The sequence below is a fragment of the Uloborus diversus genome, chromosome 6 (assembly GCF_026930045.1).
Source record: "Uloborus diversus isolate 005 chromosome 6, Udiv.v.3.1, whole genome shotgun sequence".
NCBI lineage: Eukaryota > Metazoa > Arthropoda > Arachnida > Araneae > Uloboridae > Uloborus > Uloborus diversus.
Window position 1 is genome coordinate 901,767 of NC_072736.1, and position 20,202 is coordinate 921,968.

The 20,202-nt window shown below is 36.5% G+C and overlaps 1 protein-coding gene across 1 annotated transcript in view; it reads left to right on the forward strand.

Annotated features, from left to right (window-relative positions):
• Positions 1 to 17,098, forward strand: part of LOC129224139 (protein IMPACT-like) — a 36,596-nt gene extending 19,498 nt beyond the window's left edge. Inside the window, exons 9-11 of the mRNA XM_054858555.1 lie at positions 2,155 to 2,180; positions 3,534 to 3,668; positions 16,993 to 17,098. Coding sequence (XP_054714530.1) covers positions 2,155 to 2,180; positions 3,534 to 3,668; positions 16,993 to 17,064 — 233 coding nt within the window. The 3' untranslated portion in view covers positions 17,065 to 17,098. The remainder of the gene's footprint in view (positions 1 to 2,154; positions 2,181 to 3,533; positions 3,669 to 16,992) is intronic.
• Positions 17,099 to 20,202: the final 3,104 nt, after the last annotated feature.

The following is a 20,202-nucleotide window of genomic DNA, read 5'->3' on the forward strand; positions in this document are numbered from 1 at the left end:
AATCCCCATTTTCTCAAACGTAATCACTATAGCTCAAAATTTCGTTTTTAGACGGTTCCGTGGAGCCACCAAACCCTTCGTGCCTAAACTAGCCTGAAATTGACTTCAGTTTCAAAAAACAATTCTTGGGGGCACACGGAACCCCTGCCCGCTCTTTGTCCCATCGTTATCAAACAATGCCTAAAATATGATTTTGGGACTTCCATTTCTAAAAAAATCCGGATGACTTATGTAAATTTTCACGGCGCTAGGGCATCCGGCACCCCCCATCAATCGCCGAGGTGAAGTGGAGAAATGTCTTTAGTTGTATTTTTCAGATATTAATATCGAAAAATATTCAGAAAGATCTGCTGAAGCTTCCCGGTTTCCTTAAAGTCACTAAAGATAACACAAAATTTTGCTTTTTTAAGCCATAAAATCATTCCTTCACAAAAATAGCCAAAAATTGATTTTAATTCCGAAAAATATTTCAGTTTGGAATACTTTCCCGTTTTCCCTATCGTGTCCAAATCTAGCCAAAAATGTGTTTTTGAAACAATAGTGCCGATAAATTACCGGAAGAAAGATGCCAGACCCCCTAACGTCACCAAAGACAGCCTAAATTTGAGTTTTAAACTTCAATTTCGAAAGCTTTCGATTGGAGACGACCAAATCTTCCTCCCTCCAGCAATTTCAACAAAGATAACCCGAAATTGCGTGTTTAAAACTTCTGTTTCAGAAAATTTTCGGGAAGAGCGCCAATCCTTCCTAAACTAAGGCCACAAAAAATAGCTGCAATTTGACATCAATTTTGAAAGAATTTCAGGAAAGACCTCCAACATTACTTTCCCCTCAAGTTTCGAAAAATTTCCTAAAATTGCAATTTTTGACGTCAATATTGAAAATTTCTTCATGGACCTTGAATGTTCCCGACTCTTTTGTATTTACAACCAAAGATTAATTACAGCAATGTTTCATATGCCAATTTCGTATATTTTCTGGGGGCGATCCCTCCCTCCCCTTCCTCTGATGTCACCAAAGACAGACTATAAAATGTGTTTTTATGACTAGTAAATTTCGGTACCTGTTACTTTCTTCAAAGATATAAATTGTACCTAAGGAGTTTCTATCTTTTTACATAAATTCATCCTTCTTCTGTTTTTTTTTCTTTTAAATTAGAACTTGATACAGAAATTTGAAGAAAGATTTATATGGGCGTTAAGTATTAGTCAAAACATGCAAATTGCTCTTCAGGGGCGGCACATTAGGTCTTTGCACACGGGCGGCCGACACCCTAGGATCGGCCCTGCTCGCATAATACAAAAACGTTAGGCATAGAAGGAGAAAATTTCGTATATACGAATCGTACAGCGCCAAGTTTTGCACTTCCCTTTTTAATTGCAATCGGATATTCTAAAAGAGATGTTTGTTCATTCTTTGAGCCAAAACAATGTTTTGATTTCAAGTTATTTTTTGAATCAACCAACTTCTTATTTTCTCCAAGGCATTTCTTAATCCATCTCTAACAGTCAATGAATATTTCCTTGGCGACTGTTATTGACATAAACCTTTCAATATCATGTTATTACCTTATTGTATGTTGTTAGAAAAGTTCTACATCGCAAAATATTTCGATTTTCAGATTAAAGTATGCTTTGTCTGTAAAAAGTATACCCTAAAATTTTCAACCCAAACGCCTCAAATTAAGCGAAACCTCGGACTTTTGGGACTCGGATTTTCGAGACTCTACTGTAATATAATTAATATAACTCCAAGAACATATTGGAAAAGTCATCTGTTGCATATAATTCCACCATTAGAAACAGTCTTACAAATAATTAAATACCTAAAATGCAGTTCTGAATATGTTTTATGCAAGTAGATTCAGTACTTTTGTCATGCTCGTTTTAGACAACTGAAATATTTATGATAAATATTTCAAACAAGGAAAATAGAAGCAACCCTCAAGCAAAATTTTCTTGCCTATTATTGCTAAATTTTGGCAAAAAAAGGCAAAAGTGTGAAGTAGAGGCCAATTTCTGTTAGATTTTTTTTTTTTTTTACAAAAGTTTCGTGTGCCATTTTACAAAATTCTTTCATTTTCTTTCAGGATAGCAAGAGAAAAAAGGAACATTTCTTCAAGATTGTGAAGATGACGGTAGAAACCAAAAGCAGGATCCATTCTTTTACATTTACTGCAGGTTCAATATCTAAAACCTTCTTTAAAATTAGAAAAAAAAAAATAATTTGAATTTTGACCTCTTGAATTTAAATTATGTTTTTCGCAATCACGAGTGTGTGTATGTAGGCATGTGTGTTTGTGTGTGTGGGGGGTATGTGTTTGTGTGTAGGGGGTATGTGTATGTGTGTGTAGGCATGTGTGTTTGTGTCCTGTGTGCAGGTATGAGTGTGTGGGTAGTTGTGTGTATGATTGTTTGTGTGTGGTGGGGAATGTGTATGTGTGTGTAGGCATATGTGTTTGTGTCTGTATGCAGGCATGAATGTATGGGTACTTGTGTGCATGAGTGTGTGTGTGTAGGATATTCACGCAACCTAGAGACGGTTTTCGCTAGAGGAGCAGCATCGTGAGGAGTCGGTCGACGGTGATGCTGCAGAGGGAGGCGGGGAAAAAATAAAATGATAGGACGCCAAAAAACAGTCAAATGAAAGCAATAAGCAATCGTGATTGCTCAAAAAAACTTTTAAAATCATTTGTTCATGGGAAAATAGGTATGAATTTAAACTTTTTACTATACTCATTTGCTAGCAGTCCTTCTAAACTGTCTTCTTCCCTGAATATCTAAAGTTTGGCTTATAAAATTGATACATTAACAAATTTATTGCCCGTCTTTTAAAATGATATTCAATATCATAACTGCATGACACATAAAATAATCCACATATAAAATGAAAGCCAAGTAAAATTTAGTCATGCAGTAATCTTTCCTGCCAATACTTATTTATAAGTCTTTATGCAGAATTGTATGTGGTGTACAATCACAAGTTATAACATATCCCCACATCCATCGGGTTCGGATATTGGGGGAGGGTCATTGGAGTCATAACTCCCCCTAAACTCTTGACACTAATATACATCCTCATTGTATTCAAAAAATTTATGAATAAAAGATAAACAATTGCAATAATCTTTTTAATTCATTAAACATTTGAAATACTACTTCTTTTCATTGCTTTTGAAATTAATTAGTAACGTCTCTGCCCTATTAGTGCAATATTCCTGGTCGATTTGGTGCTTTTAATTGACACCCAAGTAATTTAAAAAAATTTTTGCATCCACAACTTTTGGTTCGTTCCTAGGGGAGGAGCGGGAGTCATTCCTCTGCATGACCCCACCTCTCGAATGGTAGTCTGCATCCGCCCCTGACCCACATAATTTTTGTAGGAATAACATTAAAAATACAAACCAGGGAACAGTTGAGCCTTAATCAAGAAAAAAATATCAGTCTTAATTTAGCTTAAGTTTGAAAATATCATATTTTCAAATTAAAAAAAAAAAAAAAAAACTCTAATATTTATTTATTTGATCTGCTCAGATTTTGAATGTTGTCAATGTTTTGGTGGTTGTATCTCGATGGTATGGAGGCATTCACTTGGGTCCTGACAGATTCAAACATATCAATAATGCAGCAAGAATTCTGTTATGTGAATTAGGATTGACTAACGATGAGGTGAGACATGTTTTATTACTGTCTTATGTGTTTCTATGAAAAAAACCTTTTTTAAACATTAATGAATCTTCTATTTATGAACTAATTATGTATACAATATCCTTCTGGATACTTAAACACTGTAACAGAGACGGGGGGTTACTTGATTAAACTGTCATGTATCTTAATCGTAATCGCTTTGTACAACTGCAACCGCTCCCTGGCTGAGATGTTCGGTTGTTTACATCATCCATCATGCCGTGCTTACAACGTAGCACGAATAAACATAATCTGGTTTAATCGCATCTATCTCTTTATTCCATAACCATTTTAATTCAACAACGCATATATAACATGGTGTCAGAAGTATTTCGAACGCATATTTTTCCGGAAGCGCAGTAATTTTTCCATATTATTAGTTTTTTGACCATCTAACATCTATACAGCATGGCCCATCAATTTCTCCAGATGGAAACGTTTGTTCCTGGTGACAACCCAGCTGAAGCATGGAACGACTGGAGACAAAAGTATGAACTTTTTGAAACTGCCGTCAAGTACAACAAAGAAGATGACGAAACGCGTATCGCGTTGTTGCTGAGCGTAATTGGTAAATTATCTTACAAGGACTATCTGACGTTTGACTTTCCCACTCTTGCAACAGGGCAGACCAGAACCATTAAACACGTTTTGGACAAATTTGACGAACATTACAAACCTTATCGTAATATCACTCTTGCAACATTTGTGTTCAACAACATGCAACAAAAGCCGGGACAAAACTTCGATTCCTTCGTCACCGAAATAAAGTTACAAGCCGATCAGTGTGAATTCAATGCTGCTTATGATCGCAACATTAAAGATCGTATCATCCAAGGGCTACTCGATGATGTCTTGCGCGAACGCCTCCTCAGAGAACCTGAACTGTCATTGAAGAAAACTGTGGAGATATGCAAGTCAGCTGAACTGTCCAAATTACATTCTCTTGCAATGTCTCAACCATCATCACCATCATCTATGCAAGTCGATGCAATTAGCCACCAAAAATTCAAAGAAATTCAGGATCAAGGGAAACTCAGGCAAACACCAAATCAGCAGTAAACAAACTCCTACAAACAAGAATTCATCATCATCTCTACAACTACAACGTAAGCGACCATGCTCCAGATGTGGTTGTCAACACCCACCTAGGAATTGCCCAGCCTTTGGGAAAACCTGTCATAATTGCCAAATGCAAAACCACTTCTCTAGTGTTTGTAGACAACCAAGAAAACCAAAACAACATCAGGTTTCTGCTATCGATTGCAACCCCAACACAGTATACATTGGGTCAATTTCAACATCAACCGAGTGTGATTGGCTACAAGAGATTTGTGTCAATAGCTGCCCAGTTATCTTCAAGTTGGATACTGGTGCCCAAGTAAATGTGCTTCCTTTTAATTCATTTAAATATCTGAAAAATTCACCAGCACTTCTGCCAACATCCCTTCAAGTGTGCACCTATACTGGTGATGCCTTACCAGTTGTGGGTGAGAGCATTTTACAGTGTGTAGTGAACAATCGCAGTTATGATTTAAAGTTTCACATTGTAAATCTTAATGTTCAACTTATGTTAGGTGCAGCTGCCTGCACAATCTTATAAAAAGATTGGATACCCGCATACAAGTTAGCGAAAGGTGTGTCAATACTGTAAATACCAATTTTTGTGCAAGTGTCAATTCATCTATTAATGTTCATCCTGTAAATAAAAATTCATCTATTAGTGCTTGCCCTAACAAATCTGATAATGTTGATGATCCTAAGTTGTCTAAAATTATTGAAGAATACAGCGACATATTTGAGGGTGTAGGACGTCTACCTGGCAAACACAAAATAGTTTTACACGATAATGCAACACCTGTCATAGCTGCTTCACGCAAAATACCTTTAGCGTTAGAAAAAAAACTTAAAGATGAACTGTTAAGAATGGAAGAAAATGGAATCATCGAGAAAGTTACAAAACCTACTGATTGGGTATATCCAATCGTTGTAGTTCCCAAGAAAGACGGCTCATTGAGAGTTTGTCTTGATCCTCGTCCCCTTAACAAGTTCATCAAAAGACAGCACTATCAGATACCAACCCAAGACCAACTGTTGTCCAAAATCAAGGGTTCCAAAATCTTTTCCCTTATTGATGCCAAAAATGCTTTTTATCATATTCAGCTAGATGAAGAAAGCTCCAATCTTTGTACCTTCATAACACCATTTGGTCGATTCCGTTTTCTTGTAATGCCTTTTGGTCTATCTTGTGCGCCGGAAGTGTACCAAATGGCCATGGACAATATTTTTGAAGGTTGTCCAGACATCGCTCCATATTTTGATGATATTATGGTGTATAGTGCAAACCTAGAAGACCATTGTGAAAAGGTAAGAAAGGTATTTCAAATTGCTAGGCAAAGTGGTTTGAAACTAAACCAAGATAAGACCCAGATTGCTGTTTCTAAGTTACAATATCTAGGCCACATCATTTCACCAGATGGTATTTCTCCCGATCCTAAAAAAGTTTCAGCAATATCCGACTTTCCTGTACCTACTAACAAACAAGAATTAATGAGATTCTTAGGTATGGCCACATATCTTATGAAATTCGTGCCTAAGTTCTCCCAGGAAACTTCTATCTTAAGGGATCTGCTGAAAAAAGACACAAATTGGATTTGGGACTCTCATCACGATTAAGCATTCTCAAAAGTTAAAGACTTGCTACAGTCGCCTACAATTCTCCAATTTTTTGACAGAGATAAACCCATAGTGCTCTCTGTAGATGCAAGTTCTTTTGGGATTGGTGGAGTTCTTCTCCAGAATCGCCAAGCAGTTGCATATACTTCTGCAACCCTTTCCGAGGCTCAGTCAAGGTATTCTCAAATCGAGAAAGAACTCCTTGCTATTGTTCATGCTTGTGAACATTTTCATTATTTTGTTTTCGGTCAGCATGTAGAAATTGAAACCGACCACAAGCCCCTCCTAGGGTTAATCCACAAACCATTTGAGAACATATCACCTAGACTGCAAAGACTGTTATTGAGGCTTCAGAGATATTCTTTCAAACTAACACACGTTCCTGGGAAATATTTGGCTGTCGCTGATGCCTTGTCCAGAGCACCCTTGCCAGCACATCCTGTCTCAACATTGGATATTGACTCTGCTCAGCTAATGGTTTCCTTACTGGTACAAGCATCACAATCCAAGCTCGATAAAATCAGTCTAGAATCGCAGAATGATGCAGAACTTCAAAGTGTAAGAAATTACATCACAAATGGATGGCCTCAGAATAAACACAGTGTGACTCTACAAGCACAACCATATTGGCATTGCCAATCTGAACTGCATATAGAGAATGGCCTCATCTGTCGTGGACAGCGATTGCTGATTCCTAAGTCTTGTCGTGAAGATATTTTGCAACATCTCCATGTTGGGCACAGAGGCATAGTCTCATGCAAAAATCTTGCTCGTCAATCTCTCTACTGGCCAGGTATGAACACTGACATCGAAAATATGGTTTCACACTGTACCATCTGCCAACAAAACCAAAGGTCTAACATCAAAGAACCACTGTTGGACAGAAAACTTGCTGAGCGACCATGGCAAAAGGCCGCAATTGATTTTTTTCATCTCTCATCAGTAACATATCTTTTAATTGTTGATTATTTTTCCAAATATATTGAATTGCAACATTTGCACCACACAACAGCTAGCACAGTTATTAATGCTTTGAAAACTTGTTTTGCTCGTTTTGGAGTTCCTGAAGAAATAGTCGGAGACAATGGACCACCATTTGATTCCAAGGATTTCAGTGAATTCTGTACAAGCTGGGATATATTCCACAACCCATCTAGCCCAGGATACCCCCAATCAAATGGACAGGTTGAAAGATGTGTTCAAACCATCAAATCAAGCCTCAACAAAGCTGCTCAAGACAAGAAGGATCCTCATCTAGTTTTGATGGAGTACAGAAACACTCCCATGGATGGCTTGCCTTCTCCAGCTGAGATTTTAATGGGTCGCCGAATTCGCACCCTGATTCCTGTCCTACCATCACTGCTTACACCTCATTACGATTGCAGTGCTGTCCAAAATCGTACAGCAACGTCAACATAAATATGACCTGCACACACATCTATTAGAGCCATTGCAAAATAATCAAGAAGTAGTGTTTCGGCTTAATAAAAAGTGGTGTAATGGGAAAATTTGCCAGGTTGGACCTCAGCCTAGGTCTTACTGCATAAGAGCTAAAAACGGTAGAGTATATCGTAGGAATCCTTTTCATATTAAAATTTTCAATTCTACACAGCCTGTCAACAATAAATCAACAGCAGAGGATCTTTTCATGGTTCCAACTAGCAAGAACATCACAAACCAACAACCCATTATTCCAACAACTAGCTCTGCTCCAGTGGCTCCAAGTCATACTCCTCCGTCTGCTATAGCCTTAACGACCCGCACGGGCCGAATAATTAAACCCCCATCAAGATTTAAGGACTAAGTCAATATGGACATTTCTTTTTTTTTCTCTCTCTCTTTTCATAGATTAACCTTGTCATATTTAGATAATTTTTTCTTTTATTTTCTTTTCTATAAAATGTACTTTGTATCTGTTCATTATATATGCGTAAAAAAAAAGGGGGAGATATCATGTATCTTAATCGTAATCGCTTTGTACCACTGTAACTGCAACCGCTCCCTGACTGAGATGTTCGGTTGTTTACATCATCCATCATGCCGTGCGTGCTTACAACGTAGCACGAATAAACATAATCTGGTTTAATCACATCTATCTCTTTATTCCATAACCATATTAATTCAACAACGCATATATAACATAAACAAGTTTAAAATAGCAGGTCTTTTGCTTAAACTTGTAAGAAAACCGAAAAACAATACATAAACTAGGAGAGATAGTGTAAATTATTTTCGAATAAAGTGAGAGACAAAAATAACACTCATTAAAAGGAAATTACTTCCATTTGATGATGCAATCTTTGTGAGATTTTTTTTTTTGCCACACCCTGTATACTGCAGTGCTAAGCACAAAAGTGGAATCTGCAGTTGAGCTCAAGCTGAGATATTGTGTTTTAATGTTTGGCTTTTCCATATCGATTCAGACCTTTCTTTTTTTCCCCAGAATTTTGTAAAAAAATAGTTCCTGATCAAATGACCCTAAAGCATTTTATCTATTAAAAAAATTACGAAATAGAGAAAACTTGGTTATAATAACTCAGTTTATTTCAAAAGTGCACATAACTACTTTTACCACTGTGCTTAGCATGGCCGTTTGAATAAACTGAAACTCCGGTTTAAATTTTGGTTCAGCTTTAGAAACCATTACGCAGTTTTGGTTTGAACCTAGACTGGATTGGAAAAAATTAAAACTCAATAGCTTTCATTTTCAGATAGAAAAGTTACATTGTATGGAAGGGAAATCATACTTATTTTTCTTTCAAACAATCATGTTTGAAAAAGTCAAAAATTTTAATTGTTATTTCAAGTTTCAAAACCAATCTAAAATAGAAAATGTAATTGTTATGATTAGACACACCTTACTCAATATTATTGGTTGAACGACGACATGACTTTTCTGGTGTTTGATCAAGAAAACTCTCAGTTATAAGAAAAAAGTTTTTTTTTTCTAATTAAACTTCCCTTTATGTGTATTTCTGTCAAGCAGAAAAAGAAGATGTGTGGATTGCATATATGTTTCAATGCTTAACCCTTTATATGTTCCAAGAAACACAGAGCTATTAAGAAACCCTATTTTTATTCATAAAAAAAAATCAAGCTTTCTATTTTTTTTTTTCAATTTTTCCCGAAAAAAAACGTTTTTTTTTTCCACCACTTCAAAATTTCTGGAAATTTTACATCTCTATCCCCGGCTAATGTTATGTTTTCAGTTGACGGTAGATATTGCTTTCAAGTTAATTTAGAATGCTAAAAACGTCGATGCAAGCCCTGTATAATGCTTTTATTACTTTAGATGTATTGTACTAACATGTATTTGAAAAATATATAATACTTTTCAAAGTTGTTTGTTCCTCATTCCAAGCCTACAAGAATTCGTTCCATATTAAATTTAGCATGGCAAAATCAACCAGAGCATAGGTTGGATAAGTCTTCCTTTTTTTTATAGATTTCTTAGCCGCAAACAAACATGTAAAAGATTTCAATCAGAGTAGTAGATTTGTTTCTTTGAACCCGAGAGAATGTCTAGTAGACATCTAAGTTATTAGAATGAGTTTCCTAACATTTAGCTACACAGAGAAAAGGTTCAGTGTCTGTGAGGTTCAGACTTGAAATTTAAGAGAGTTGAATGCAATTTTTCGTTGGTACCATAGACTAATAATAAGAGTAAGACCGAGTTTTCCCAGACTTGCTGACGAAAAAATTGGTTCATGGATACATCATGTGACTGGTGGGAGGCTTGGCGAAAACTTTGGCAGCATGGTTGCTAGATGGCAACATTATCTATAGTTTGGCACTGGACATGTATTTTAAGACGTAGTGTGTTTTTATTATATTTTTTTTTTCCAGGTGCAGAGATTGAACTGTTTTTCTTTTAGTTATGCATTATTTTGACATTAGTAATCAGTTTTTGATCAGTTTTCAGTAACTTTTATTGCATTGGGAACTGCTACGTCAGCGTGTTGCGTAAACGTAATGGCGTAAACGTTTTGCGTTAACGCAAAAATGTACTAATCGGTATCTTAAATTGAAATTGTAGGTAAAAATCTTACCGTTTGCCGATTTTTTTTGGGCGCTTGCATCTTTAATTGCTTAGAGAGTTATTGAAATTGACTATAGAAAATGCACAGTACTATCTAAACGAAAAACTCACTATATTAACAAAATATTTACACCCTAGAATAACAGATTTACAAATCAGACTCCATGAAAGATCATTCTTCCGTGTTCTATCAATTCTATTTATTTTATTTCTCGCGGGCGTTGATCATCTGCTACTATCCACGCCCGCTGTTGCTAGGATATCCACCAGTCACATGCAAGGGTGCCATATAGGGGGGCAAGGGGGGGGGGCTCGAGTCCCCCCCTTTGAAGTTAGAACTTCCTTGCTTTTAGTACTTTTTTCTTTGCAAAAATGTAAAAACATTTCTCCTCCAGCCATTAATGAATAAGTTATTAAAAATGTCATATTTTAATGACTCTAATATGTCCTGAAATCAGTTTCCACGGGGAAAATGTTTGAGCCCCCCCCCTTGCAACTTTGCATATAGGCGCCCATGGTCACATGGTTTGGTTTGTGAGCAGCAAAAGGGTTGCCATAGCTCGGTCTATTCTAGTGATGGGCATAATCGAGATCTTTTGATAATCGAGATCTCGGGAATCGAGTGCTTCTGATAATCGAGTGATTAATAATCGAGATCTTTTTAAGTCGATCACTCGAGTGATTGATAATCGAGATCTTTTGAAATCGAGAACTCGAGCGATTGACTTCTCGAGATCTTCCGAATCGAGTACTCGAGCGATTGACTTCTCGAGATCTTTGAAATCGAGTACTCGAGCGATTGACTTCTCGAGATCTTTTGAATCGAGTACTCGAGCGATTGACTTCTCGAGATCTTTTGAATCGAGATCTCGAGATGTTTTAAATCGAGATCTCGAGATGTTTTAAATCGAGATCTCGAGACGTTTGAATCGAGTACTCGAGTAGTTCATTTTCTGAGCTTTTCCAAAATTGAGTTGACTGCTACGGGGGTGCCCACTAAAAGGGGGTGGGGCATGGCGCAGCCTGTGCAACTAAACTTTTTAGAGCCGGTTTTTTAAGAGGGTTTTTTTAATCTCATTTTCGGAAGGGGGGAGGGGGTCCATGGCGCAGCCTGCGAAACCGAAATTCTTAGAAGCGGTTTTTTGAGATTTTTTTTAAATCTCATTTTGGGAGGGGGGGGGGGAGAGCTCTTTCTAGACAGATGCTCCGTAACATTTGAGAGGGTGCGCCATCGCATTGCGAAAGGGGGGAGGTGGACTCCCTTGACTTCAGTTGAATTCCCGAGTTGGTTTGGCAGGGGTGCGCTCGAGATAGGAATGTGACATTTAGCCTACCATTGAGGGGTATAATAAGGGGTGAACCCTCCTGGCTTTTAGAAGTTTTAGGTTAAGTTGGGGGGGGGGGCATTGACACCCCCCATTTAGAAGGGGGATCAATACCACTCCCCCCAAATTCCATGAAAAATTCTAGTTTTTACATTTAAGTGGGTTTAGTTTTTTGTTGTTTTCCGATAAAATGAGCAGATACACCTTTTGTCCCCTTACCCTCCGGTAAAGTTCGAAATGCAAGCTTGTTTTAGGGGGTCGATTCGATAGATTTTAGTCTTCATTTTGGGGTCGCAATCCTTGGGGGATGCAGGTTCGACTAGATTCCCTGTTAGCTTGTCAGAAACTAGGAGCTCGGCATTTGGGCGACTGAGTGATTTATTCGAACGGTTATGCATTTAAACTAATGATTTTCAGTTATCACGTGATTATTTCGAATGGTTTCGGACTCGCAAACACGAAGTTAATAATGTAAACAAGTAGGGGAATAGTTGCTCTGCGCAAAAGTACTCATTCTTTCCTAGTTTATAGCTTTGCTTTTTTTTTTTTTTTGATGTTCTTGTTGAGAGTAATTAAGTATATTTATCTGACTAATATATGAGGAGGGAGGGTAAAATATTTCTGATTACGTTTTCCAGAGGATTGGGATTCCCGAGCCATTGAAAAGTGTACAAGTGTAGCTTGAAGTGCATTGAAGTTCATGATTATTTTTTTTCTTTCTTGATCCGCTCTTTTTTTTTTTATTTTTCATTCATCGACTTTAGGAATATGCAATAACAGTAAAAGTGTTGGGAGTGAAGTTGAAATGTTTCTGAGTGCATTAAAAAAAAATATTGAAGCTTGTCGTGTGGGATTGGTAGGATTAGCTTCCACTCTTCGGCCCAATTTTTAAATAAAAATTACATTTTATACAGATTGCTTTTTTTTTTTTTTTTGAAATTCCATACGCAAGATATTTGTGACTTCTTGTGTGCGTAGCATTTATTTTCGCGTGGGTAGTTAAATTTAAGTATTTTGCTTGTTTTACTTGCTTCTGTTTATGTCATATTCCTTATAGTTTCGTAAATGTTGATTAGTATATTATTTACTCAACTTAAAAATTTTCAGTCAATTAATGTGCTGATTTTATGGGGTTTTTTTTTTTTTTTTTTTTTGTAAAGTTGAGGCAATACTGCTGAAAATGCTTAGGCTCGCAATGGTCCATTTGGGAACTTAAGGTTCCGTAGCTACGTTTCATTTTCCGTACGCTGGTCCTCAAAAAGGTTAAAATTGGTCAAGTTTCTCTGAAAAGCAGATTATGTATTCTGTTTTCAAATCATCCGAGATGCTCGATAACCGAGCATACCACAACAAACAACATATTATACAAGAGAGAGCGCGGGAGAGGGGGGTAAATGGCGCAGACCGCGCCATTGAAGTTTTGAAGAGGAGAGGGTAACTTAAGCGGGCTTTAATTTATTTTAGGGGGTTCAATGTCGCATTTGAAGGATGAGTGTCATCGCCATGGGGGGGGGGGGCACCACTGCATTATAAAACCTTGCGTTTAAACATTTCATAAACGTTTTAACATAGCTGCCACAGCGTTAACAATCGCTTTAAAACGTTTACTCAACGAAGTGTGCTGGGGTGACACATTTGAGAAGCTATTATTTGATTTTAAAACCTTATAGAATGACAGGGGTGTCCGTCCGTCCCTGTGAGCAATGGCGCGCTTTTTATGACAATCCCCCCTCCCCCAAGAAACGATAATCCGAAAAGGCTAAGACTACATTAAATTTTCAATTACACGGTTTGTACCATAGCAGTCAAGAGCGCCCATATGCAAAATTTTAAAGGGGGGGGGGGGGCTCAGATATTTTCCCCATGGTTTAATAGGATATTTTCCCCATAGAAACCGATTTCAGTACAGATTAGAGTTATTAAAATTTGACAATTTTAATAACTTATTGATTAATTGCTGGGGAAGAAATGATTTTACATTTTCGCAAAAAAAAAAGTACTAAAAGCAAGGTTGTCCTAATTTCAAAGAAGAGGGAGGGGGCTTGAGCCCCCACTTGCCCCCCCCCCCTCTATATGGAAGCCCTTGATACCGGTTTAATATATTTTTAAGTTTAACAACTCTCAATTTTAAACCTGCTAGTGTCGCCCAACGACTTGCCCATATTATCATTATCCCTCACTTTTTAATAAAAATTGTACATACGTACGTATTTAATCTTAATAACTGTCAAGTTCAAAACAATATGGAAAGCGTTTCTCTATCCTTTGTTTCAAAATTTCACCACCGGATCTCACCAGGGGCGGATACAGAAAACCATTTGAAGGGGGATGGGGATCATGATGAAGAAAGCCCTCCCCCGTGAACGAAATTCCCGTTTTAAGTACGAAAAAATTCTGAAACTTTTTGGGGGTCAATAAAAAGCCCCAAATCGGTCAGGAATAAGGCACATAATTGGGGATAAACGTTGCAAATTAATTTCATAAGCAATAAAACAAAGTAGTTGTTCAAATATTTTCTTTGAAAAATAATTGATGTATTGAAAAGATAAGATACTGTCATCGTTTGCATTTTATGCATAAATTATTTGAACACAATGTGTACGGATACTGTTCTCGAGAGTTCAGGGGGAGGGGGTCATGACCCCCACGACCCTCCACTGTATCCGCCACTCACACAACACATGCCCCTCCATAAATCTGCTCATATGATAATTAACAATTTTCGTTCTAAAAATATCGTTCGATTATTAAGGAATCTCAAAATTATCGAAAATTCGAAGCCAAACATTCAACTATTACCCCATTCGAATAAAGCAAGAGAAAAGCAATCATTCGATTTTAAAAATCATTCCAAATCTATCCATTCCAAGAGCAAAGATCACCACCTATGAAGCTCTTCCCCCAAGAGCAATATCCCCAAAAGAGACAAAATCCCCTAAAAATTACAATCCCGCAGTTTACGTCAAAACTCCCCCCCCCCACCTCCCCTCTTATTTGCACCCATAGGAATGAATTACACGAGAAGTTAACCACTTGTTTTAGTAAGAAATAACTAAGTACCTTTGTGCCGAGAAGTAACATGAAATAACAAACGTTTTGTATCCCAAATGTACAGAGTACTGCAGAAACGTGTTTTGGAGTTTTAAGGTACCCTTTTTTCAACAAAATAGTAAGCTCTTACATATAGGGGGCCATTCCTTTGTTACGTATGGATGATTTTGTCCATTATTGACCCCTTCCCCCCATGTAAGGGTACGTAAGGTTTTTCAAACCCCTCCCCGTATTCTTACGTAAGATTCCATTTCGTTTTTCGAAATAATGAAATAACTAATCTAATATCACTGGAATCACTATTATTAAATTAAACCTTTTTGTGTGAAGCAATATTTACTAAAAAGTTGGAATCTAGACTGAATGTGTTTTCGACATTTTTTTGTATATGATGCGATAGTAGTTAAAAATAAAACATGCCATACATAGTGCAATTCTTTTATTATGTTTTACATAATTAATTCTTCGTAAAACAAATAAAAAACAGTCATCCTAATACGTTTTTATTTTCCAGACGCAAATGAAACATCGGCTTGGAAAATACTGCGTAAGAATGCGTTTGAACCCCTCCCCCCTCTCAAAGTATGTAGACATTTTTCCAACCCCACCCCCTCGGGACCCTTACGTAATTAATGAATGGTTCGGAAAGACATCCAGTAATGTCCTTACATCCACAATCTCACTATTTTGCGTTGAAAAAAGGGTTCCTTGAAACCCCGAAACACGTGTCTGCAGTGATCTGTATATTTGGGCTCTAAAATGTTTGTTATTGCCTATTACACTTGTATCATTACCCAATAGTATAGTCGAAGGTGAACTTAAGGGGGAAGACGTCCCCTCAGGTTTTCAACTTTAGTATTCCCCTTTTTACCTGAACTATAATTTTAATGCCTCTCAAGTTAGAACCTTATAAGCGCCTCCAACTTTTACTTCCACCACCGGGACACACAACACATGTCTCCCACAGACCCGTCCATGTGTTCATTCATTAACACCTTTCGCTAAAAACATATCATTAGACTACCAAGCATCCCCAAAGAATCATTTGATAATCAAGCATTCAACAGTATACATTCAATTATAACACTATTCGAATGAAACATTAGAAAGACAATTATTTGATTGTAATACCATTTAGATCGCAAGGGTATCTATTCCTCAAGTGTGCTGGCACACTTTTTAAAATTAGGGATCCTCTTTCCCCCTCAAGAAGGACACTCCATAAAAAAGTCTAACGTCCATTAGGAATTTCAATGGCGCAGTCTGCGCAATGACCCACCTCCCCTGTGGGCTCCTCAGCGCAGCCCGTCTTTCTGGGGGAAGGGTTAAAAGGTTTCAATGCAAATTTTTTCGGAAGACAGGAAAAAACCATGCTCATTCATAAGTAAAATCATTAACTTTGACCGCCTAAATGACGTATCCGCCCCTGTAACTAAAACACTTCAGAAGCAAGGTTGCCCACCCGCCCTGAGGTCAAGCCCCCCACCCTCAATATCGCAGAGACCTCCACCCAACAAATGAGAAAAATACCCCTTAAAACACCCCCCCCCCCCAAATGTCAATAGCGCAGTCTGCGCCATGACCCCCCCCCCCTCCATAGGTGGGCACCCTTGTCAGAAGTCAACTATATTGAGAGGTTCATTCGATTATCAAATCGATCGAAGATTACACTGCTCGAGTGATTGACATCTCGAGAACTCAATATCTCGAGAACTCAACATCTCGAGAACTCAACATCTCGAGAAGTTCAAAGCGAGAACTCGAGCAGTTGATCGCTCGAGTTCTCAGAAAGTGATAATCGAGAACTCGAGAAGTTCATCTCTCGAGAACTCGAAAAGTGATAATCGAGAACTCGAGAAGCTCATCGCTCGAGAACTCGAAAAGTGATAATCGAGTACTCGAGAAGTTCATCGCTCGAGAACTCGAGAAGTGATAATCGAGAACTCGTGGTAATCGAGTTCTCGAATGATCTTGAATAATCGAGTGATTCGATTATGAGAACTCGATTATGCCCATCACTAGTCTATTCTTATTATTAGTCTATGGTTGGTACATATTTTGGAGTTAGCTTTAACTGCGTAATTTATGCACAGTTAGTGCCCTCTATCTTTTTGTATTTTTTTAATGCAATTTTATTTTTTAAATGGTGTGAATTATGATTGAAAGTTGAATATAATTAATTCTTTTAACCTTACATTAAAAATCTCTTTTCTTCCAGAAAACTTCTAGTGGAACAAGCAAATCACAGAAAAAAATGAAAGATTCTCCTAAAGTAAAAAATGCCAGCTGAATTCTTATAGTCAAGATATTTTTTTGAAACTTTTGATCAAACATGAGCTGTGATGACTGAAATTATGACCATATTTACATAAAACAAGATATTTCTAACTTATTCTATAGAAGTTAAAATAACTCTTGCATTTAACATTTAAATTGAAGGCAAATATTTTAATAAATATATACAGTCGAACCTCCATATATCGAACTTCCACATTTCAAAATTTTCTACATATCGAAATCCCAGTAAATTTCTTTGTTCATTACATAGAAAAATTGTTTCTATATATCGAAAAACTCTCTATATATCGAATTTTTTTTCTAGACATTAGTAGATTTTTTTTCCATTTTAGACTCTCATGAAAAATAAAGGTTAGGGGAGAAAATTATGTTCACTACAGGTTGCTACGAAACTCATAAGGAATCTGGGGTTGAGGGGTGTGTAGATAGGTCTTTGTTTCATGCTACTTTTGACAGAAAAAACTCGCCATCTTGGTAAAGTGGGTTTTTTTCAAAATTTACTGAATATTAAATACATTTACTTCAGAAACAAACTAAGTAATAAAACTATATTGGTTAAACTAGGTCTAAAAATTACCATATTTCTTTTTGGGCTTAATTTATTAGAATTAGAAATTAATGTTGAATGCATGTTGTAATGCATGAAGTTCACAATGGGGTCGTTTATGAAAATTTTAAAAGTATTTTTTTTCTGAAAGAGTATGCTTAAAAACATGGGATATGACCATTCTTAAAATAATTTGTTTAAGTTTAATATTTTGGAAAAATTACTTAAATCGGTGTGCTTTCATTGTTTATGTTTCTGCCCGATGACATCACAAATGATGAAATGCCATTTAGTGTTGCCATTCACAGACTAAAGTATTTAATTTCGCATCTTTACTCACATGTATTGGCAACAATATGGTTGATAGCAAGCGTAGAGCACAATTTTAATTCGCTTCTTGATTATCATAACGTGGTAGAAAGATGCGCCGAAATGCATCATTTGTGACGACATCAAGACCGTGCTTTGTTTGAAAAATCGGACATTTAAAAAAAATAAATTAAAAAACATTTTTTTGGAAATTAAAAATATTTTCTGGGTGTATGTTTTTTTTTTTGCTTATTCTATCAATTTCAGTGACTAAAAGTAGTACTCTTGACTGAAGGAAACAACCCCATTGTTATTTTTTCAAATATTTAGGAGACCAAAATATGCAAATATTTAAATTCATTGTGATTTTTTAAAAATTATTTTTATGCATTGTTGGGAAAAATGCTTTGATAAACAGGGAGTGTCTTTTTTAACAATAGCTAAAAATGCAAGGTTGCCAAGTGAGACAGTAATAATCACATGAAATCAGCCAAAAGTAGCCAACTTATGTGATGAGTGCAATCCATTCCTTGAACTTGAACCATATCTGAATATTTATAAGCAGAGTCAGAGAAAAATATAAAGTATCTGCGCACGCAACTCAAAAGTATCGGCAAGCTAATCATTATCTATCACGTTACAAATTTTTTAAAAAAAGGGAAGGGGGGGGGGGGGGGCAATTGTTCAGATTCCAAAAAAAAATTTAATTATAAGAAATTAGTACTTAGAGGTATATGCTTTGAGGTTACAAGGAACTAATTTTCATGCCGATTATATGAGCCAATGGATGCAAAGACCCAAGCTAAATTTCAAAACTGTTCTAAATTGGTCCTAACGAATGTATCCTATCCATACAACAGCGAATATATTCACCTTACGAGCTCGTGTATATACTATCTATTAATAATTTTTACAAATTAAATAATATCAGTTAAGAACTTGAACGATTATCGCATCTCCGCAGTGAATGTATCTGCACAGCAGCGAAAGTATCCATCTTACGCGCTTGCGCATATACTATCTATTACGCGCTTGCGCATATACTATCTATAACTTTTACAAATTAATTAAATAATATCAGTTTAAAACAAATTAGAAGTAAACAGTAAGAATTTGAACGATTATCGCAAGATGCATATGCCCATAGCGAATGTATCATTTTTTACATTAAATTTGGGTGAAAATAAATGCACAGTTGAAAATTATACACAGCTCTATGAAAAGTAAAAGCATCAAAGCAATAGTTTAGTACAATGTTTCAATAAATCAGGTTTTGAAAAAAAAAAAAAAAAACTTGGGCTTTTCATTAAAAAACCTGAAAAAATCGGGGTATTTGATCAAAAACCCAGGTGGGCTAGGTTTTATCAAACCCTGACTAGAAGTGAAAGTTCATTCTTAAATATAGCCAGTTCATTATTAAATATACTTTTTTCTAAAATTAGTCTTTAGCGTTAAAAATAATGGCCTTTTAATGTATGATTTCGGCTATTACATCCTATTGGCATAAATGATTTCCAACAAGACTATAGTTAAAGCAAACCTGACCTGATAGCGTCATAATGCTGCGATATGATCTGCATAGCCTTCACAATGCTGCCAGGTTAAATTTGCCCCAACTATCGTGTCTTAGATCAGCAGTTCTCAGCTTAGGAGGGGGGGGGGGGAGGGGTAGAAGATTTTCAAAGGGGCAAGAGGATATGTCTGATAAAATAAAAATGAAACAAACAATAATTTAATCCAATTTTGTGGCCGCACTCTCATTAATGTTGTGAAAAGTGACTATTGTATACTCCAACCTCGCCTAGAACTTAAATAACCTTTAAAAAAATTGAATTTATTTCTTTGCTTCTTGGATTTTATATATTCTAGTAACAATATGTTCAAATTAAAGTTTTGTGTAGTAGTGTTAAATTTAGTGTGTGAATCTGGATTACATATTACTCATGAACTAGTTCTAGCTATCAGCTTCAGTTTCTTATTGTATTAACAACATATGATGGGGAAGGGGGCATGACCTAATGCCAGTATTACTTAAAGGGGGGTGCAGAGCCTGAAAGGTTGAGAACCCCTGTTTCAAATTGTCTTTTCATATCATTGTTTTACAAACACAAAAACCCAGTTTCTCAATCTTTCAAGAGAAATATTTTTTGAAAACTAATTACAAATTCGTGAGAGAAGAAAAAAATGTAAATGAGATTACAATGTTTCTTCCACTTACGGCTGAGTCGCATTTTATAATAACACAGACCACAGAACATAAACAAGAGAATGCTA